At 38.3% G+C, this 24,091-nt stretch overlaps 1 protein-coding gene across 7 annotated transcripts in view; it reads right to left on the bottom strand.

Moving 5' to 3' along the window:
• TACC2 (transforming acidic coiled-coil containing protein 2) overlaps positions 1–24,091 on the bottom strand; it is a 150,917-nt gene that overhangs the window by 35,094 nt on the left and 91,732 nt on the right. For 6 of the 7 annotated variants that reach the window (XR_009959016.1, XM_062580689.1, XM_062580692.1 and 3 more), the window contains 2 exons: positions 12,325–12,482; positions 2,788–4,108 (listed from right to left, as the gene is read on the bottom strand). Coding sequence is in view for 6 of the 7 variants with exons in the window: in XM_062580689.1 (XP_062436673.1) it covers positions 2,788–4,108; positions 12,325–12,482 (1,479 nt within the window). In the remaining variant the exon portion in view is untranslated. The remainder of the gene's footprint in view (positions 1–2,787; positions 4,109–12,324; positions 12,483–24,091) is intronic. The other variant, XM_062580690.1, reaches the window with a different exon arrangement.

Here is a 24,091-nt window from a genome sequence, read left to right on the forward strand (position 1 = left end):
AAACAACATTTCTTTAAATTTTCATACATTTTGGCTCTTGGTGAAATCTGAGTCTGTGTTCTGACAGACCAAATTGATTGCCCTTAAAAAACAGAGGTAAATCTTGCCAAGTAACTGAGGCTTAGAAAAGTTCTCATCCATTTGCAAGCCTGGCATCTTCAGCTTCTCTCTCTTCATGCAGGATGCTCTTGAAAGCTGACATCTTCCATTTCTAAACATAGCCTTCAATCATCTAACAATGTGGAGCACAACGTCTATACAAGCTTTTCTTTTCTTTTTTTTTTTTTTTTTTTTTTTTTTTTAATAGCAGGTATTGAGGAATCATCAGATTCAGTATCATCTGAGCAAAAAGATCTATTGCAGAACAGTTTGGCATTTAGGCACAGGACCAGAGAGTAACTACTGCCAAACTGACATTCATTCTAAAATCATTTTCATACAGAAGTCAATTTAACATGTGTAAGACTTATTTATGGCACAGACACCAGCTAGTACAATCCTAGCAGTGGCTAGAGCTCACACCTGGCTCCTTCACCTCCCATAGGTCTAACACAGAAATCACTGTCCAATTTCCCCCTGAAGAACTCATTTACATACAGAGTTTTATTTCTGTGTCAAAAGAAACCTCTGGCTTTGCAAAATTATCCATTAATTAGGCTTTTAGAAGTCCTGAAATATCTCAGCATCAGTTCCTATTTCTGACACTCTCTTTTCTGCCTGTCAGAGCTGAAGTATTTTGCACGGGCTTTTCCCTCCCTGTCCCATCCAAGGAGCACTGCCCAGGAAGGCCCTCCAGGCTGTCTCCCTCCAGGCAGGAGTTCTCCAGCACTGGACCCCACGGCAAAAGCACACCAGCAGCCCTTTCTGGGGAGAGGAGAGACTAGAGACAAAGAGATGCAAATACAGCCACATCTTCCTACAGTATCCCCCAACAAGCCTAGGACTAATTTTCTTAGAAAAAGTATTATGGCTCCAGGCAGCAACTCCTATTAATATGCAGATTCTCTTCTTCATAAGAAACCACTTACAGAAGTATGTTACGGGGCTGCAGCAAGGAGATATGAAACATAATATGAAACATAGTGAAAGCAGTCCCAAGCGAGGGCAGAGAATTCCTCTAAATCCCATGATACAACAAATTGTAAGTCCTGCTCCAGAATGTTTTAACTTCTTCAGCATGATAGAGACCAACAGTGAACTCTGAGGCTGTAGGATAGGGCCTTCCTGTTACAGATTTTTCCAAGCAAAGGGATGGTTTTACAAACTTAACCCTTTGTAAATTCATGCTGCCTCAAATTAACAACTTTGCAATTGATCCCAATATTCACAGCTGATGGACAGACCCAGTTGGCTTATATAAAGTCTATCAATGCCAATGCAGCCACTGGAAGACACAAGGAGACTCCTGCTGGCTGTAAATGTCAGACGTCAGTTTCTGATATTAAAATTTTCCCTTCTCCCTCTAGTCTTCACAGGTGAAGTCCAAATCATCCCCCTCTTTCAGTCAGACTTCTAGTCTTCTGGGTTTGGACCAAACAAGTTTGGACTACAGGCTCAGAAAAATGTCTCAGCTTAGCATGTATTTTATTTTCTTCCTGAATTTGCCCAAAACTTCATGCACAGCTCAAAAGAAAGCACCATCAGAAAAAACAAAGCTCTTCCCTCAAAAAATAACCTAAAGAAAAGGGACACAAACTACTTCAAATCTGTCAAGGGACTTGAATTAGAAGCCTGGAGGATAGCAGATTACTCAGAAAACAGCTGAACAATCTCTCACTCCATAAGGAAGGTCATTTTTTGCACTGCTTTGCAGTAACTTATCTTCAAATTGCCAGGTTTTTGTCATTTTTTAGTCACAATTTTGTTAGTTAGCTACCACATTTAAACATGGGAACACATAGAAAGGTATTTTCTTACAGAAACACAGAAGATAGATTTCAGATAAATGGGATTGCTGATTACTAACTCAAAAAAAAATCCTATGTCTGAAAGGGTAGGATTGCAGAATATGTACACCAGCAAGTTAACTATGGAATGAATACAACTAATCATTGAGTTTAATTACCAAATATCTAAATATAGCAGCTAGAAAATTTATCCTGCAGTTTGTCAAATTTATCTAAATATTGGATATTTGCTTAACATATAGCATCTTAGGAGATTTCTACCCTTAGGAGATTTGCACAATGTTTCACAGAAAGGAAGCTGTTTTAAAGGAATAGTTTTATATTAAAAAAAAAAATTAAATCATTATTTCACTTTGTGGAATACTAAGATTTTCTGTTTCAGTTTATTTTCTTAGTTCTAAGTACTGTAGATCACTGAGTAAAACTATCTTCCCACTGGATTCAAGGGCAGATTTGTCTTTGCCTTTCTGCTCCATGCTCCACCTTAAAAAACTGTAAGTCATATAGCAATCTTTATGTGTGTGAATATTTCTATCAGCTCAGGCAGTATCAAACACCCAAGATGAGGTCACAAAATGTTTGGCACAAAGTTGATGTGACTCAATCTTGACCCCATTCAAAGCCATTTGCACCCCAAAACTTTAAAAAGCCTACTGCTAGCTAGTCCAGTGGCCTAACCTGGCTTGACGTCTCTCTGGTTACTCATTTGTCCTGGAAACATCAAGCTATTAAGGTAATAGTTTGAGGGAAGGCATGTACAGAGTCCAGCTGTAGAGTTAATAACACTCAATAGCATGTTCCTATCTCTATTCAAATAGAAAACTGCTATAATTATAGGGATGTGCTCCTAATCCAGAAACATCTGTGCTCTTTAACTTACGTCTTTAGTGGCGTCTTCTTCTTTTTTGCAGGTTTATTTAAATTTTCTCCTTCCGTTCCATTTGTTTCATTGGCACTGGCTGGTATCTCAAAAGAGGCTGGAGATTTAGAAGGTGAGCTGGCTATCTTAGAAGACGACTTGAAAGGGTCAATAGAGTCCTCGCACATGTCTGGCTCAAAACTGTAGGTTTGTTGAGGCAGTTTGGGAGATTCTTGCATTTTTGTACTAGAAGAGAATGGGTTAAAATTGGGATCATCCCACTTGTCAATATCAAAAGTGTAAGAGCCTTTTGTGATAGGGATGTCGTTTGGATCAGCAGGTGACTGGGTTGGTGTAGTTGGAGCATTTTCAAGCTTTTCCACCGACTTTTTAGTCTTTGGCCTCCGTAGCGGCATTTTGGCACCAGGCTTTTTACCTACTTTTTTGGGAGGAGGAGTGCTCTCCTGCTGGTCTTCACTGGCACTCTTTTCTTCAGAATAATCAAATTCGAGCCTCACTGCAGGGCCTTTGACTGGAGGGTCTTCTTGTCCTCCAGTGTCAGGTGGAGTCACCTCCACAGCCTCTGGTGCCGTTGTAAGAGGTAGTGTTTTCTTATTGGCAGGGGGCGAGTTTTGTACTTTGCTGCCTCTGGTGCTAAATGCACTAATCCCTTCAAAACTGTCTGGATCAAAAGGGTGGGATCCTTCAGGCACAGCTGGGGCCTCCTGTTTCTCAGCAGAGATTTTAGAAGGTTCAGTACATTCAGATTTCACTGTGTCAACATTTGTTTCAGATACTGCTTTTTCCTCACCTGGGGCAGAACCTGCTTCGCTAATGTCAGACGGTTCTTGTGGTGTTTCCTTCACTGATGGAGCTTCTACAGGTTTTTTTGCTGACTGCTTCTTTTTTAAGGAAGCTGGTCTGGGTTTCTTTGTTCGCTTAAGGGTACTAGAAGCGCTACTTGAACCAGTACTGTATACATCTGCTGCCGGTGTTAGTGTCTCATTATTGCCAAGGTAAGAAACTCCATCAAAATCACTAGCTTGCAAGCTAAGAGACCGAGATAATGTAGATTTGGAAACCGGGACAGAATCGGTAGACTTTCTTCGTACATTCGCTTTGGGGTCACGATTCTTAGTTTCTGGAGAGCTCGGTCCTAAGGCATGGAAAGAATCAACCAACTCAATGTTATCAAAGTCCAAGTTGTAAGTTCCGCTGCTGGCTATTGGCTTGTCCTCATCGAAGACAGTGGAAAAAGAATGGGAAGGGGGACGGAAAGGGCTTTCTTCAATTGATTCACTGTGTGACACATCAGTTATGGATACAGTATCTGAACATAATCCTGTGGGAACAAACAGAATACCTGGTGAATTATAAACATTTTAAAAATCAGAGCTTAGTTAAGCTTTACTATAATCTTAATATAAACAAAAAATAAAGCAAAAGGTTTGAATCATACAAATGGACCAAGAAATGATTAAAGCACATACTAACTGAAGTAACATTTGCAATACAGAGTCTAGACTGAAGGAGGGGAAGAGGGGGGAGGAGAATCAGTTCTGTTCTTTCCACAAACAGATTCAAGGCAAATTTCATGAAAATACAACACATGCACTTGTAAAAGCCTCTATAGCTTAACTAAGTGAGAAACAATTTAGAGGACAGACATGGATATAACTATAACATATGCCAAGTATAAGAAAATTTGACGGTCAAGCACTTTATCGCTCACATTGTATACTATCACAGAGTTCACTGAATTATGTCAAAGCTCTTCTGCAGTAAATTTCCTGTGAATTGGCTGCGGCTTCAGCAACTACATGTTGTTGATCCGTTAGTTTTGCTTCTCATGTGCTATTTTTACCAGAGGAAAAAGCTATGGAATGTGACTTCCTCTCCATAGCCCATCAATGCTGATCCTTCTTCTGCCCCAAACAGTCGAAACATTCCACTTTGACCTCATAATTCCAAATTTTTGCCAAGAATCACTGAGAATTTCATACGAAATAAATTACAGTAAAGACAAGAAAATTAGTCAATTAGACAACTGTACGAATATTCTCAATTGCAAGTCGTCTATAAGAAATAATACTAGAAACTATAGATAATTTAAAACATTTCTCAAAATGTAGTTTTAATTCAATGATGAAAACAGAATTTTATACACAGAATTATAGGCAAAAACTTTTCAGTCAAAAGCCTTTTCTTTGTAATTAAAGATTTGCTTATTGAATAGAATCCTAAAAGGGTTTACAAAGCCTCTCTACTTAGGATATAACTACATTGGACTAAGCAGAAAAATATACAATATATATCTAAAAGGTAAAATAAAAGCCAAACCAAACCAAAACATATAGCTAGGAAAAAATTATGATGGTGGTCATTTCTGCCTTTCAATATGTTCAAGTTCATTACCAAATGTTTCACAAACCCCAAATCTGGTATGTCCCCGCTGTCACTATACTGCCATGTACGCGAACATTAACGGTCAGTCATCTTCATCACTCTTATGTGTCCCAATCAGGGTATCAGAGCGCTAGAAAATCCCCCCAGTTCTACACACACAATCCAAACTGTTGTAGGCTAGCTGGCCTGTACCTAGCAGCTGAGCATTCCTGGATAAGCAGAGCAGCAAAATGCTGCAATATTTCCTCTTGAAGCAATTTTGAATTTTTCATGCTGTCAATCTCTGTTTTACACAATTATAGAGAAAAACACGATCAAATCAAAAATGAATGCTTTGCTCATCCTTAAACTAACTCGGTGAAATTTATACACATCATCTTCATTTCAATTTTGACATGTTTTGCAAATTAATTTCCATTTTGCCCAGTTACATTCATTAATGTTTTCCATCAAGGCAGCACAGACAATTAATAATTAATTTTAGTCAGAAGCTATGAATGGATTAAGAACAGAAAAATAGGGGATTTTTGTTTCTTAGGAAGTTATAAGTCTGCATAGAGATTGCAAGAATTATTTTTATTTATGAACATAAAAAATTGAAATCTTTGAAGACAAAAGTACCCAATTCCCCCCAAAAGTATCTTAGAGTGGCATCAAGTACTTTCAGAGATTTTCTAGGAAACGACAGTTACACAAATTCTCTTTTAAGACTGTAAAATTTACTCAGTTACATAGGTTTAAAATAATGTTTTACTATGCTTTTCTTGTAAAATAATACTAAAAAGTTGCAAGTACTTCAAGACAGTATATTTTTCTCCTTAATCTCCACAGGATTGTGTTTGGTTTCAGTCCGGCTGAATGGTTACTAAATAGACCTGGTTTGCTAGCTGCGCTGGTGTTCATTTCACAGGCACAGACACTTTCAGACTTCTGCTAAGGGAAGTAACCTATTACACCAAAAGGGAATGGAAGACACTTGATGGAATACATTAAAATAAACACTGGCGTATCTCTAATACACAGCAAAGTACCAATCTAGGTCAGCATGAAATAAAAGGGGGATCTGAACAAGAAGTCTTCAGAAAACTATTTCTTGTTTTCATTATGGCATGTGCCAAAGGCCTCAGTAGGATTGAGGCTCCCTTGTTCATAGTCAGTGCAACATGTACGTTAAAAGGTTAATGCCCTGCAGGACTTAGAGTCTCAAAGACACAGAAGTGATAGAGCTGGGGTTATGAACACATCACAGAAGCAGAGAACGTACAAAGTTTCCCAGCTATACAAATTAAAACAGTATTCAAATTCTGTGTGTTCCACATATAATGAAGCACTTTAATCTTTTTTAATTGCTCATTTCATAACTTCCTCCTAACCAAATCCTCTCCTTATAGTAGAGATTTCTGCAGAGGGCAGCCTGACTCACTACAGCGACATTTCTATTTCTTTTTTACGAAACAATATGTGAAATTGTATGAGAAAATATGGCTTTTGATAGAAATGAAATGCTGCTATTGTACTCTTCCGGCATTACATCAGAATTGACTCCATACTACTAACAGTAGAAAGGCAGCAGAGGAGAACCTGAATGGTATCCCCTACTGCAAAACAACACAGCTTTACTAGTACAAAGAGATTTTAAAACCATTCTTTCCTAGCATTAAAAGCCTATTCAGACAGCCATGCAATTTATCATTTTACGTTGTAGAATTAAGCAAAGCAGTATTATTAATTACAGTATTTTATTAAAATGTAGTTCAAACACAAAGGAACATATCTTTGTAAATTAAGGCAAAATGTGCTCTGGGAAGAGTCCCTAGAAAGAGATTTTACATAGGGGTTATGCCTTGCATTGGCCCATAACAATATATGGACAGGCCACAATAAATTATACTAGTAGCAAATGCCCCCAGGTAGATACTATAAAGCATTCCATGGACAACTGATTCATGAGTTACAGCAGGGACAGTTACGTTGTCATAAAGAGCAGGTGATCCCTGAAAAAACTCCCATTTCTTTCATTAAAGCCAAGGTCCAAATTCTGCTCCTTCCTCAATGAAAATTCTGTGATTTTAGGTGAAGTTTGTCTGGATCAATATGAAGGGAAAAAAAAAAATAAAAAAAAAATAAAAAAGATCAGACTTCTATCATCATTTATTTTTCTGGGTAATTACAGAGATGTTAACTCCAGTTTTTGTTGTACATTATAAATCATCTAGATTTGGATAGCAGTTCTGATCATGACAAAAAAGCTTTAATATCCTGCAACAGCACTGAGGTATACAAACACCTCACTCAACTCAGCCTTCTTTAAAAAACAAAAACCCACAACAAAAACTAGTCTGAACAGTAACAAATCTCATGCATGTGGTCTGAATTGTCCACTGATGAGCAAATCAAAATTTTTATGACTTTAAGATCACTGCTGCTTTATATCAAATATGAAAGGATAGGAGACATTCATAGGTTTAGATCAGGAAGAGTATTACGGCTCATATTTGAGTCCTCACAGCCTTAGGAAAGAAATGCAGAAAGCTATCAGCAATACTTGCATAAGAAGCTATAGATGTAACCAAAGCAGAATCTATTTCATTTTGATATAATATTACTTTTGGCTTTTCTCTTCCTCACCTGCAGTGTTTCTTCTGTACCTACATTCCTTCCTCTCCGAACACTAAGGTACCCATGCTGCGAGGGACTGAGGATGCAGCATCTTGGGGCATCCTGTACCAGAGTGCAAATAGTGCACTTTTCTGATATGCATTCACAAAATAAATATTTTCAAAAAATTTGAGGATAACTCCAGATTTGTTCTAAAGATATTTTCAGGGGTAAGAAAATGAAACATCAGCACCAGGTACTAGATTACTGAACCTAAATCTTGGTTATTTCTTTATGAATAATGAAAATATATTCATGAGTTAAAATATACAAAGCACTTCTACTTATTTTAACATATTTTTCCCTTTAAATTATGACATCTTATGGTTGAGCCGCACTCTATAAGACAGCTTTTTTTGCCCTTTTTAAAAAAAAAAAAACCTTTGTTGACATAACACTAAAATAAGGGGAAAAAACAAAAGGCTGAAAATAAAAGGCCTTAACACTGGTGACTTGTAAACAATAAGGAACACTATATTGAAAGGCTTAGAAACAAAACTTAACCAGAGCTAATAAAGGAAATGCAAAAGAAGCTAATGTTTCTAGAGAACAATAAACCAAAAATACCATTGAAAGGTAAGTATGACAGACACACACACACACAATCCATTATAATGAATCTCAGTACAGTATTAATGACAAGTACACTTGTCTTATAGCATATAGGAATTGGAATCATCTAACATCACATATTTTGAAACACAGTTACTTTATTTCAAGTTCCTGCTTGTTATGAAAAGTGTTCTAAATAATAAAATCAACTAGTAGCACTATCTTTTAAATTTTGATAAAAATACTTTTGCCATTCATTCTAAGAGAAAATGCTGGACATAAAGTCTATTTTAATTTTTATCTGTATCAGGCTTCACAAGATAAAACAAGGAAGAAGAATGTTCTCCATGCTAAAAACTCAGTTTGTTTTTGTCTGGGTCATCATATCTCTACTGGTAAGCCTGACTTCAGGAAGGAATCAAATACAGGTCTCTCATGTTTGACCAGTGGGCTGTAACACATAGAAGGCACTACAATCCTTACAGCTCCTCTGTGTATATAACTTGATATAATCAATCAGTTGGGAAAGCAGGGAGGGGAGGAAAAATAACCTCTGCTGAAGCAAGCATTCCTGGCCAGAAACAGGGAATTTGGGAGCCTGCCTTGGCTTGGTGAATTTTCTGGTGCTCGAATGCTTGGAGCAAAGGAGAAGAGGATGCTGCTACAAGGAGTTGATGAGACAGGCTGGTGATTTGCAATCTCCTCTGCATTCATTCCACCTGAACAGGATCAGCAAGCATTGAGTAGTGCATGTGTAAAGCACGTGGCTTTCAGAAAAGCACCTCAAACAACAATTTAAAATACTAGCAAAATTTTAAAACACAAAGCATCCCTGAAGTCATATGCCTCAACAGTATAACCCATGTTCTACACAGCAAACAAAATATTACTGGAGGAATGGAAGGGCTCATTAGCGACACTTTGTCAGATTTAGAGGAGCTTCCATTACTCCTCTATTCTTCCAGACTCTTCCCCTGACAGAGGGCTTCTCCTTGTCCTGACTTCCCTGTTCTGCTCAGGAACAACAGTTTGCTGCTGATGGATGGGAGCCATGCAGCAGGTTTTATACCACCAGGAGCTGGCAAAAACCCAGGATGAATTTCACTATATTTCACTTTCATCATATTTATTAAGCTAGCATGAAATCAAGCTAATTAAAAACTCTCCTTTTGGCTTTCCACCAGCGGGGTCCGGTTGTTGCGCTAATGATATCAGGCAGCATAACTGCAACTGTCTGTACAAGTAGTTATTATCAGTCATAGATGAAATAATCCTTAAAACACTTAACTATGCTTCCTTCTTCTACCCAACGCATGGTCCATGACCAACCTCATTCAGAAGACAGAGTCATGTGGCTGGCAAACTAGAACACCTGACTGGATGTTGCTTTCTCCCACTGTGTTCCAGGCTCTCCAGTTCCCCATATTCCTTATTCCTCTTTTATTAAAATCTGTTTATTTGAGGTTTTAGTCTAATGAAGAATTTTGCTTCAGTGGCTCCCAAGCAAGGGATTCCTTTTCTTTGTATGCACAACCTATGAAATAAGTTAACTATGACTGTTACTCAAGTGGTTTTTAAAGTGCAAAATGTTTAAATGTTCACATTTCTGAAGAAGCTTGTAAACACCTAAGTTATAGTCTTATAAACACCAAGATCTTCTAAAAGATTTCAGAAACAGATAAATGCTTGTGTTGCCCTCCAACATTTGAGAACTTTCTGCATTACACATCTTCCTTTCCTCAAAAAATTAACCTGCATTTTGCGTAATTTTGGAATGCTGAACATAGCTTTATTATTCTGCAGTAAGTTGCCTCCCAAGGACCAATTTTATCTGCAAAGGAAATGTTTTAATCTCTGCAGAACAAATATATCAAATGGCCTTTAATATAGTACAGTTCAAACTGTTTATTAATAGATGCATTCACTTTCCTCTCTTTCTTCAGAAGTATCTGAAAGAAAGGAGGGGGAGATTCGGGATATTTAGAGAAAAGAATCACATGTGACAGAGAAGCATATGCGTAATAAAACGTTTGAAGATAATCTAATGCAGTAATTAAAAACACACTTCAATCCATTCTTTTGTTCTCTCAGCACTTGAATTATTTTATAATCACAGAAATTAAGACCAAAAAATAGAAAAGAAGTTGAGGAACATTGTTTGCTACAACGAAGAGGGATCTGTAACAGCAGAAACGAAAAAATGTCATATTTCTTTCACTTCATTTTTATTTTGTGGAATCAGTTTGTCAGACATCTTTTTAACTTCTTATAAAGCCATATCATAAATAATGATTGCAAAGAGTGTTCCTTAATGCATCCCAGAAATGCTTCAAGTGACTCAAGGCCTTTACAATCTATTCAGCACTCATGGATTTTGCCTCATCCACTGATAAACACAGTCACTTCTAGAGTGGAAGCTTTAAATCATTGCATAGCAATGCTATACATCCTTCTAAATGAAATGAATTTTAGTTTGCTGATTATAAAATAACCTTTATGGAATTCAGCTAGGTGATCAAGCTGTCTTGCCTCTCTGAAGGGAAATAAGGCACCAGTACAAGCTGGGGGCTGACCTTTTGCAGAGCAGCTCTGCAGAGAAGGACCTGGGAGTGCTGGAGGATGACAAGTTGACCATGAGCCAGCAATGTGCCCTTGTGGCCAGGAAGGCCAATGGTCTCTTGGGCTGCCTTAGGAAGACTGTTGCCAGCAGGTCCAGGCATGTGATCCTGCCCCTCTACTCAGCCCTGGTGAGGCCTCATCTCAAGTACTATGGAGCTACTGGACAGAGTCCAGCTTTGTAAGGCTACGAAAATGATCAGAGGTCTGCAGCATCTGCCCTACGAGGAACGGCTGCAAGAGCTGGGCCTCTTCAGCCTGGGGAAGAGAGGTTGATGTGGGATCTTATCAATGTGTACGAGTACCTGAAGGGAGGGTGTCAAGGGGACGGGGACAAACTCTTTTCAGTTGTCCCGTGTGACAGGACAAGCGGCAATGGGCAGAAATTGAAGCACAGGAAGTTCTGCCTGAGCGTGAGGGGGAATTTCTTCCCTGTGAGAGTGACGGAGCACTGGGGCAGGTTGCCCAGAGAGGTTGTGGAGTCTCCTTCTCTGGAGATCTTCAAGGCTCGCCTGGATGCAACCCTGTCTAACACGCTCTGGGTGACCCTGCTGAGCAGGGAGGTTGGACTAGATGATTTCCAGAGGTCCCTTCCAACCTTACTGATTGTATGATTCTCTATGATTCTATGACGGGGAATTTCATCTTCAACTGTAGAGTTGTCATCTGACAACTTACTTCAGGCTCCTTGCTAACACAGCACTTTCTATTCTGCCATATTCCATTACTCAATTTGTAGAGCAAACAGTACTTTTTTTTAAATACAATATTCCCTTTTCAAAGGTTACTTTGTCAGTATGTTCCAATTTTTATATATGTGTATTATACACACATTCACACACAGTACTGTGTTACTCCTATATCATATCATGGAGCTAATAATAATATTTCTGTTGGCCCTCTAAGAGACTTTTGTTCACCTTCTATTTTGGATTTCAGTACCTTTGAAAACAATATTTTATTAATTGTCACTGTTAATGATGCTAACCAAAGTATCCATATCTCATACCTCCTTCCTCTAGCCATCTGACTCTGTAAAGCTCCTAAAATACTGGGAGAAGGGAATCAAGTTCTATTAATCAAGAAATAAAAAAGTTTTTCTAGTTTTCTGTTATTATTTCTCAAGTATCATGCACTGATTCCCTAATGCTTTACTCCAGAAGGAGTCAAGGGTTTTCCTCTGTGCATGGATAATGCCCAGCACCCCGAAACTAATCTTCTAGGAAACATTTTATTAGCATCCATTCCTTGTCTGTGCTAACACAGATACCTCCCTTTAGCTCAATCTTCTTCAGCAGCCAGTCCCACTCCTTATGTGCTCATTACCTGTGTCTTCCGAGGGCAGCTGGGGTCTTATTTCTTGTTCTGCTACATCTGCAACAACAGCTGCTGCTGCTTCGGGAGGTGGTTGTGGAGGTGAAGGTGGAGCCTTTACTGGTGTAGTGGACTCTGGGGTCTCAAATGCTTCTTCAGAGTCAGAGCTCCTGAATAAAATCAAACAGAACAGAGAGAGAGAGAGAGAAAGAGATTCCTTAACAGTCTTGACTAGTGAACAGAATGTATATTCACATTTGCAGAGAACAAGTCATACTTGTAAATGCAGGCTTTCTGAACTGACGGCATAAACCTCAGCCAATAGGCTAGTTCTGTATTTTCCAAAGGCAACTCACAAGGAGATTTACATCACAGTGTGAGTGGAATATCATGGTCTTCTTCACAGAAATGCTTATGTCACTTAAGATTTTTGTGTTACAAAAGTGGACAAGTACCTGGACATAAATCCATCCCACAGAGCCTGGTTTCTAGTATAAAGGAGGCTCAGTCATGAAGACTGCAACACTAGAATGTCTGTATTACTTTCTGAAAGTTTGTTTCATGCAAGTGTACAAACTTCTCAAGAGGATTTCATAGCTTCATCATTTCATAGTTTCAAAGAAAGACTCTAAAACAGCATCAAAATTCTGTGTGTACTCCTACAGGTAAGAAAGCAAACACTGAGACAATTGAGGTGCAGCAAACTTTTGTCTACCCCATTACCTTGGAAATACTATATTTGATTTTAGCAGAATTTTTCCATAGCCCTTTAGGAACAGTAAGTGCATGAGTTTGTCACACAAGGTCAGACAACACCAAAAAATACACGGAGTCCTGGTATTGCTAATAAACCATTTCCACCCCTGCACGCTTATGCAGGCACAAAAGAACAAAAGGAACATAATAGGTTGGGTTCAAGCACAGAAAGGAAACAACAGTACACAAAATGGAACCTTGAAATGCAAGTTTGAGAGAAAGCAACTGTAGAAAACAATGAGTAACCTAAACATTAAATGAAAATCTGCATTGCACTAGGACATACAATTTGCTCTTCAGGAGCACCACTTTAGGAAACTGTCCTTCTAGATCTGAAAGCTACAGATTTTATTTGCTCTTAAACCAAACTGAGACTAAATTTTAACTTAAAAAATATTTTTGAAGCTTTTTTTGCTAGCAAAGAGTGCAGTAACAGTGGTGTATTCTTAAATATTTAGCAATAATTTCTGCTGGTCAGAAGTAGATTTTTACCCCTGGTCTGCAGTAACACAAATTGAATGACATGTCAGTCTCCTGAAGGACAGGACTGACTTGCCAGTTTCCAGCAACTCTTTGCAGGGCTGTCTTCTCCTCCACTTCTCACAGCTGCCCACATCCAGCATGCCCACTGCATGAGGGACAGAAGTTGCCATGAAGTGAAAAGCTATTTCATCCCTAGAAGCATTCTAGAAGCCATGCTGATACAACACACTGAAAACTCCTCTCACCTTGCTCAAGCTAAAAAAAAAATACCTTTGAGCTGCCAGATTCTGTTTGGTTTCTGAAGCTCATAGCTATTTTAGGCAGTTCCACATCAGAAGTACAAGTATAGGATTTGCATTCTATTCCATTCCCCTAAATTTATCACAGCATGAAGCCTTACATGTACTATAAAAGAAAAGACCTTTATGTTGTTCCTGACAGCTTGAGGGACAAAGTGGACCCTGTTCTCCCTTGGTGTCTCTCAAGGAGGGCTCTAGTGTCCTCACTCACTGTCATGGTGCACGCCACAGCCTGGAATCAACCTCCACCTCCACTGTCATTTGATCACCTACACATGTACAAAGTAAGGAGATTGTACAAAGTGAAGTAGCTAATATCTTTGGCTGCTTTTATTTATTTATTTATTTTTGAGAATTCTTTTAGCAAACTTCTGTCGCCATCTAAGTAACTGCTCAAAAATACTGTGTCTGGCTATCAATTGCATCTATTGCTGCAACTTCGTGTCACTGCTTAAACCATATTCACTGACCAAGCTACAGAACAGAACAGATTAATTGGGAAAGGTCGGGTGTGGCATTTTAAATTATATCCCTTCAAAGATTCACCACCCATTAAGTTCAAAACATTTTAATCTTAGGAATAGCTACAAAAAGCTTTTGCAAATAAAGTTACACTAAATTATACAGCAGAAGAATGTTTTCTTCTCCTTTGACAGAGCTGGTTCAAGAAATTTAAATTGAAGAATCACAGAAATTTAAATTGAAGAATATCACAGTTTGATGTTCTTCTAGTATAGAGAATAGTTTCTTGTGTAATAAAAATAAATCTAAAAAGTTATTACCTTAAAATAAGAAAGTAAAGACAATGCAAATCTCTGGATTTTATGTGACTTATGCTATACATGATTAACACTTTACACTCTTCATTTCTAATACAAATAAAACAGTAAGAGTTATATATGTTTAGACCCTTTTTTCCTAACTGTCTCTATAGCAGGTATATCAAGTAATTAAAGACATACATAATATAATAGAAAATGAAAAAAAATCTTTATTTTCACGTGTAAAATGTACATCTGTAACTGTTTTGTAAAAACTGGCTTAATGGCACAGTCCTGTGCTCTGCTTTATTTTAATGATATCGAGATTACCTATGTTTATCTGCCTTTTAAATGAGCTATCTTAATTTACTTGGTCTCCTCCTTGTTTGAGGTGGACATAGCATTACTTCAAATTCTTCCTTTGTTTGAAGAAAAGATCTGCTCTTTTTTGTTTATTGTGTGAATATGAACTTCTGTTCTGGGCACTTCCTGAGCCTGTGAACAGACAGCTCTAGTGCCTAACCTTCAGCACATAACTTTGTTTTCCTATAGTTTAAGAATCACAAAAAGATTCTGATGCACTACTGCTAATTTTCACCTACAAATTCCCACAAGCAGCAGCATAACCAGTAAGAATTGTCTGTCTGTAATGAAATGCTGCTGAGTTTGTTATGAGGTGCACAAATATCAGCAAAATAAGATACTTAACAAGGGAAAACAAAGGGATGCTTAATACCAGAAAAAAAGTCACAGCCAAAGTGCTCATGGGAGAGAGCAAAAAGCCTGGAAGCACGTACTAGGACCATGCTCCAAGGTATATGTTACATATACTGGAAACCTGATTCCCTGTCTGGAGTCAAGTCAGTTTGCCTAAGAGGAAGTATGCATACTCTCTTTTGCATACGGCAGTTCTAAGACTACAGTCTTCCTTTCAGACTGTAACAAAAGACTGTACCAGAACAGGATTTCCTGTGAAACAGAAATTGCATATTTCAGCCAGTTCTATTCATAATGTCTTTTCTCTCAGGAACACAAGGAATATGCAGAAAAAGTAATGCTGTTCTAAAGTTCACGACATAAAACAGATTGCCAAATGGAGATAAGCTGTGAGGATCAGCACCAATTCAAAGTAGCACTGCCATGCGAGAAGCAGTTGCTGCAAATGCCACTGTGGGCTGACTCTTACCAAGGAAGAGCTCTTATCTCATCCAGAGTACTATTCAGAAGCCTGAAGCTCCAGTTGAGGATGAAGTAGGGTGAGGTGGGAAACATGGGTTTATGAGATGGAAAACTCTTGCCAGCCCTGCTTTGTACAGTTGTCGGGACAAGGCACACAAGCGCAGAGGCTAATGTTGCAGGACTAGTTGTGGGAAAGCAATGAAGTAAATGCTACACAGGACGGAGCATACATTCATGCGTTCTTTTAGCCAACTTGGGAAATTAGTGCGAGCTTGCCATGATAACATTTCATGCATATCTGTCCATCTGTATCCTTTAGGTTTTGTACATAATGGACAAAAATGTAAATAGTTACGGATGGTAGAAGTTACAATATGATTCGATGATAGTAATTGAGTACAAAATCTCTAGAGATATTCTTCCAGTCCATCTCTCTTATCTTGCTTTTCTAAAGATGGTCAGTAAACAGCAAATACAACACATACAAACTTTCTGCATGACGCAGAGCAGCAAGAAATGCAAGAATTATACTTGATCAATAAAACCCTGGCAACACTATATCAGCTTGTGAAGAGGGAGTGCTCCCACTCTTACCCGGAAACTTTGGGGTCTTGCCTGGCCTATTATACAACTCTCACGAGAGAATAATGATGAGAGAGTGAAGACACCTTTGGCCTTGTGGAAATCCAGGCTTATAAGATATATTACCTTTCTTCCAGTAACCCACAGATGCTTGTAATTTTAGGTCCTCCCTTACTTCCGAAAGAAAAATAGCTTCCTTGTAACTGCAGCTGGAAAGCACTCCGTAAGAAAGAATAAGATTTCTTCACTCTACTGCCTCTGTTTTCCCTATTCAAGCATTAGGGTTACTAAATTGAGGTAATCCCTGTTGTCACTTGGACACTAATTTCAGTAAAAAAAATAATTTGCAACAGAGCTGTTAAAATGTCTTCAGCGATATGAGGAACCCTGTAATTTGTCTCAAGTTTTTCAAATATTTACATTACAGCAGTATAAGCAGTGTAAGTGTACTTTCAGGTTTGATTTAGCAGGAATAGGAGAAAAGAATGTCTGATATTTAAAACAATCAAGGGATGTATAAGCACAGCTTTTACAAAAGGGCTCAGGTCAGGAGTACCATCTCCTACTGATGAATCTAGTGGAGAAGATTTGGAACTGGTATGTTCAGAGAGCTCTACTAGCTTTTGTGGAGATAATTCCCTTAAAATCAACTCTATACTGACTTTTTCTTTACCATATATCCTCCTTCAGGAAAAAAATCCGTATCTAACTGTTCTATGGTGCACCGAACTATTGGTATGTACTTTGTACTGTCTGGAGAGGAATACTTGTGTGGTATTTTGGAATTCTGAAGCCAGTAGTTGGATTCCCTTCATCTTCTAAGGGCGCTCTGCGGTGGAAGTGGTGAAGGTGGGACAGAGTCATAACAGTTGCTTTCTACCAGCTGAGGACTGCAGAACTACAAGCAACAATATCAGGACCAGCTTCACAGTGCTCTGTTCCACCAGAGCTAAGCAGAACAGCCTCTGGTTATCTATATTTAAATTATTATATCATATATAATCTCATTTTCTATATTTAAATTATTATCACCTCATATATGTTCATCCAAACTTTACTCTTCACTCAGGACAAAATGAGACAATTTGTCTTATTAAAGCACATGGCCCAGGTTGATTGAAGTCTCTCATACAGAACGTAAAGACTGTCAGTCAAACCCGCAGCATTACTGACGCCCACGCAGCACTCCACAAAACTGGTCCTGTTGATTAAACACTGTTCTCTAATCACATGCACGACTTCTGGAAACTTGCAGAGAAAGTGATTGTTTCAGAGATGAGTTATTTCTCATATTCTCATGTCTTTCCTCCATGATGCTAAGCTATTTGATCAATTTAATTAGCACTAACTTCCACAGATTTTTCTTGACATGTAGTTGCTGTCCTAAATACGTGAGGGGGGAGGGAGAGAGAGAGAGAGAAAGGGATATTTTGTGCTTTTACTTCACCTCACTTTTGCATCTGCAAGTTGGCGTGTGGCCAGAGTTGCAGTTAGGGCCCATGCAAGACCATAGTGTTATCTGCAGATTTGTTCCCTTGGGCCTTAGTAATCAAATGACAAATAAAAGTGCACAAAGCACATGCTTCTGTTAACAAATGGACATTATCTTGAGAATCCCACAATGCTTGATTCCGTGTTGAGATTTCTGCACACTAAGCACACTAGTAGTATTCCTAGATGAACAGGGAATCCAGAAGCCTTACAGTGGAAGGACCTAATGGGTAAATTTGCTGATTCACGAACACTATCTGTGGCAACATCTAAAAGCAGTGCACAGATTCAATTAGATATAGCCCTCTAAAGCATCTGTTATGTTAAAAACTAAGGTATACATTTCATGTCATTATTTATTGAATAATTTATCATACACCAGAGAGGAATCTAAATCAGCAAAAAAAAAGCGATTCCTTACAATGTTCGATACAGTATTGAAGATGAATTTTGCTTTTCATGTCTGTAATCCCACTGGGAGATGAGCTGGAAATAAAAAAGAGGAATGGGTTCTGTACTCTCACTTCCATCGATCATTTTCGGATATGATCCTCATAAAACTTGCATGAATAATTCATCTGGTCTCCTGATGAAATCAGGACCAAGGATGAGGGACTAGCTCTGCACTTCCGAGGTCTGTTTGCATGGTGCTTAAACGGGCACAGGCATTACACTGATGAGAGCCATACAGACTGACAGATTTGAAAAAAACACACAGTAACTTTAAGCTTCAGGGTTTCTAAAGCCACAGAGGCCAAGGCATTCACAGATGCACATTAATTTCAGTCAAAATTCTTCCACTGTGAACAGCCTGACAGAGCTTTTTCAAATGCTGGTCAAAATTCTGTTTCTATTTTTCATAGTACAATTGATTTTTCCATATAGATCTTAAACAAACAAATAAACAAAAAACTATCACCACCACCAAGAAACCAAAAATACTCAACAACATGGAAACTGCATATTTGAGTGACGGATCTCTCCAGAGTGAAGATCAATCATACTCTCCACTCCATCACCAAACTGCTGCCTGGTCTTGATCAATTCACTTCTATTTTTGCATCCACCTCAAGTTTACCTTATCTAATGAGAATCTCTTAATGTCATGAACAGCTAATATGCAGGGTCCAGAGAAAAACAAAAACCTAAACTGCTGTAGTGGTATGTATTACATTTGGGTTTTTACTCTTCTATTTCTACAAAACACAATAATAGATGATCTCTTATAATTCATCTTGTGGCATCATTCACGTTGCAGTTACACAACTCTGAAATACAGAGGTTTTTTGTTTTGTTTTTTAAACAGATTCTTACAAACACAGCTCTGCATCAAAATTCAAAATCACCAAGAGAGCCCAAATTGTAATTCATTTCCTGAAGATTAAGTCACCAAATTAGGCAAGCAGCCATTAGCTGTTCCTCCCTCTCCTCCAAGCCTCCTCACTAGGGTAAGAATATTCTATAGCTGAAACAAAACATTATTTTCTCCCTAACATCAGGTTAGGGTAATATCAAAGATGTTTTAACTTCTTTATATTAATATTTTTGTACAGTATTTGCCCACTCAGTGACTTCAAGCTAACATGACATTCCTCAGTTAGCCTCTTATAATATTATGATCGCCACTGTTTGCCTACATATTTTATATATCAAACAATACTAAACAATTAACAATTTCAATATTAAATTTATTCAGCAAGATGTAGAAAACATGATGGGTACAATGACAGATCACCTAGCTATTTTATGTATTAGATATTAATCTTTGGTATCTGAATTAATCTATCAAGCCTAGTATTGAAGGATTTCTTACATGCATTGTATGAAAAAAGCAACACAGATGAATACAACAAATAGAGCTAGGCATAATCCTCATGCAAGCAATACTTCCCTTCTCTCTAATAAAATGCACCATTAAAATGATAAAACTTCTCAAAACAATTTAATAGTATAGATGGTTCTGAAAACTTCTTGCAGAAGAGCAAAGTCATTAACCTTATCCAAGCCTATCAAAGGGTCTATCAGGGACCATTTAAAACCATCTGCCTTATTCCCTTCTCTTTTTCCCCATGGGGGATGTTCTCAGTGCTGGACTTCATATTGAGTCAAGAGATGGGGGACGTTCAAACATGTCACTTACCTGTCACCGGACTCTATTTACAAGACAGTTCCCTTAGGGACACATTTCTGACCATTAACTATTAATAGCCTTCTCTCACGCTGTTGTAAGGTTATTAAGTGACATCACCATCTACCCTATGATTAAATAAATTCACAACAAGCCTATACTGTGAAGAGAAAAACTGCAAAACCAGTCACAAGAAGATGCTAAGGAAGAAACAGTCAGATCATCAATCTTGTTTCAGTTCAAATCCTGCTCACAGCGGTGTAATTCTGTCGTCTCTTCATCATTATTACTGATTTGCCCATACAAGATGAGAATCAGTGATTCATGCAAATAAAATAATGTTTGGTATCCAGAAGGTAGCCATAGAAAATCTAAAGCGTATTTTTCTCTGATGGATTCGGAGGGTCTGCTCCAGTAAAATGCAAAATGCCCTAGACTATAACAGAAATAAATGGGAATTCACAGCTTTCTACAGTTGAATCTATATTAAGCAAGTATATCATCTCTGGGGGAATTCTTTCATCTGCTGCATGACATGCATCACAGAGGTACAGAATGTATGTGTATATGTACCAGAAAAAGCCCTTCAGCCTTGGGCGACCTGCCTTCCAAACCTGGTGGTCCATTTTATAATTTCTGCCTTGCAAGAACAGAACAATATTTTTTCCTCATTACAGGATTATTCCAGTTTAGACCATAATGCCGAGGGATCTTCCTAGTCTCACTTCGTAACACTCATAATTGCTGCCCTGTAGATTTCCCCTTATATTTATTTTAAAACTGGATGTAGCTTGGTGAAAAAATAGGTACAACTTCAGCTTCTTGAATCAGGGTAATTTAAAATAACTTTATAGAAGACATCCTCCACCTGGGATGAAGACAATTTTCTAGGTATCCTCATTCTTTATCTTGCCATCTTTTTGATATATTAAAACTCCAACACAAATAATATTGTAGAACAGCAAAACAGCTAGCAATATAAAAAGCTTTTGTTCTTTTTACTCTTTTTATAAAAAAGATACATCATAATCAAAGTTGGGAAGTTTAGATGGAAATTTTGTTTTGCCATCGTGGGTTTTTGCAAAGCAAAACTAGTATTCCCTAAAATCAGCAGCATTTTCTTCCTCAACAGAGGTATTTTACCCAACGTTAGAACTAGATAAATGTAATGCAACCATTTTATGGCTTGAGCTACAAAGCAACACAAAAGTATACTTTGCAGTTTTCACTTAAAAATACAGTTTTTATCAAATAAATCCCATTCCACTGAAATGTCAGAGACCTACTTTAGGGCAATGCAATTATACAAGAATCCATATTAATGCAGATGTGTGCAGAGAGCAGGGCAGGCACTACTCTCCAGAGAGGGGTTTCAAGATTATTTCAGCATAAATATTCCTACAAGTCCTAGGAAAAACACAGTTCCACAGAAAAACAATCAATATTACATTGAAGGTGATGTTTCCCAGCCCATAAATGATGGGTCATGAAAAGCACAAGGTTTAGTTTTAAGGGCACAAGGGAGGAGGATTACGCTCAGAAGCAGCCAGAGTCGTTTTCCTGCTTTGTGCAGCTTTCCGCTTCTCCTGGCCGTGAGCCCAATAGCGAAATGCCCTGGGTTGCCCTAGTGCAAGTCAGATAGTTCAGCTGGACTGTTATACAAGTGTAAATTTGATATGAATGAGCAAGTATGGCTCACTTACATACTAGTGCTGGTGTAACTTTACTGAGGTGTTTCACTGCTCTTCTGATAGCCTGGAATGTGCAACTTGTACAACTTAGTGTCTGAACTGAGATGCAAGACTGGATTTTCTGTTTCACTCAGGTGAGATAACAAATAAAATGCCTTGTCTTATATTTTCAAGTTGTTTTGTAGGACTTTAGTAATGGAAAACACACTGTGTGTTATCCAAACCACACAGCTCAGTTTTCAAGAACAGATTACAAAAGAAAACATACAAATTCCTTAAACATTAAATACAACTATAAAAGGGGTAATTTTTTCTCACAAGATGCTTACTTTTTCAGAATAGGATTAAAACTGCAGTAGAGGAGAACTAAGAAGGCAGAGTCAACTTAAAAATAACACTAATTTGTTTTTTAACCTATAACATTACAAGCAATCTCCTCATCATAACTGAGATGAGGAGAAAGAATTATTTTTCTAGCTTTTTCTGCTTATTCATTCAGCGATTCTGAGAGCATTTTGTGCAGAAGCCAAATTCACATTCCCCCCAACAAAAGCCATTTCCTGCTCTCACACAGCAACAAGAAAGAAATATCTCAAACTGTGGGAAGCCACATCTGAAGAAAAAAATTTTGAAGGGTGTAGCACTGCATACTTACAGCAGCTCTTCAAACTAATTCATTTTTCTAACTGATTAGCACCAAGTTCTCCCTATTGCACTAAATCACATTAAAATTTTCCTTTTTAACACTTTTTTTCTGAGATCTGATAGGATTTGTTTTTCAATACTACTGATACAAAGGAATGATAAAATTAACCTCCACTCTTTTTGATGAGTCTGCTTTTCCTTTTACTGGCTTCAGTCTGAATAATAAAAATATCTATGTTACAGAAACAGGACTCGGAACTGAAGGATCTGTATGTTTTCAATCTCTGTGCTGTTTTCAGGAAGATGATTTATCCTCAAAGTATTAAGAGGAAAATATCCTTTAAGGACACTTATCTTTAGACTTCACCACAACAAATGTACTAATATGAAACTAAATAACCAGAGGCTGCTAAATATGCAAGTAAACAGATCTCTTAAGAGACAAGAAGAAACAGTCAACATACAGGATACCCCAATATCCAAGCCAGAAGATACTTGCCACAAAAATACTTGCAATCATTTAACACATAATAATCCCAAGTCAGTGTTGCACTTTGGTCTGTGGTTCACAATAGTGTTAGGTTAGGGATAGATATTTGAATCAGTAGTTGATGTTTAAGTATTTCTTCCTCATGACAGATAGCCTTCCCTTACCTTTAGTACCAAGCTCTGAAGTTTTAATTCAGGAAGCAATAGCTTGCTAACCGTACCCTTAGAAAGGAAGCCTGTGATCACAGCTATAGAGCATCATGCACAGGCCTCAAGCGAAAATAATCAATAATTCATTTGGAGCCAGAGCCATACATTTGCAATTGCTTTGCTTATTGGAATTACCTTTGGAACTAGCTTTCCACAGCCACATAGATCATAAGCAGGACCAGAAGACCTCACAGCAACTGTGAAGCACAAAGATACAGGACACACGTAATCACTGGAGGAACCAGCTGATTCCAAGAGCCCTGGAGATTCACAAAAATAGTGACATGTGAAAAATGGGGCCGTTTTCCCTTTGTTGTTGTTCCTTCCACAAAGGAGATAAGGGCTAAGTGGAGGGTGTGTAGAGGGGTCCATTTAACAAAATAGGAGAGGGGGGAGGGTTCCTCTACGCCAGTCTGCTCCCTATTCTGCCTGTTCTGTCCCCGCAGAGCTCTCCAAAGCTGTGCAGAACTTTGCACAGATCTTCACTAACCTTTAGTCCTTTACTTCAAAATGCGAAACAGCTGCACACATATAAACACAGCCAGGAAGCAAGAGGAGCAAAGGACAGAAACAGGCTGAACCTCTTAACAGGGAGGGGATAAAACAAAAAACTTCATCAGGCACCAGCTTTCCTTAATTATTTCCTCTCCAGACTTGGAGGTTGGGTGACATAGTGCTGACACTCTGGCCCTGTGTAGCTCTCAGAGATCTCTCACCGACTTCAGCAGAGCCACAGTGTTACCTCTGCTGTTTACACGTTCTAGGCTGCTTCAACACGATGGAACTGTCCCTTGCAGTAAGTGCTGTGAGAAAGCCCTGCTGGGAGAGGATCCTGCAACACAGTACAGCAGCACGCTGGAAAAGCCATCGATGGTTTACAGTGGCAGCTCACTAGCTGGCACCCTAGATGTACTTCCCACCAACACATTTAAGGTAAAAAACAGCAGCTCCAAACTTTTTCTTCCAGAGCTCCAGATTTTGAAGACGACAGTACTGCAGTTAAACACAAATTCAAATTCCTCAGTCACTTTGCCTCCTCCTATAGAAATCAAATCGTGTTCCCAT

The sequence above is a fragment of the Rhea pennata genome, chromosome 7 (genome assembly GCF_028389875.1).
Source record: "Rhea pennata isolate bPtePen1 chromosome 7, bPtePen1.pri, whole genome shotgun sequence".
In the NCBI taxonomy this organism is placed as follows: Eukaryota; Metazoa; Chordata; class Aves; order Rheiformes; family Rheidae; genus Rhea; species Rhea pennata.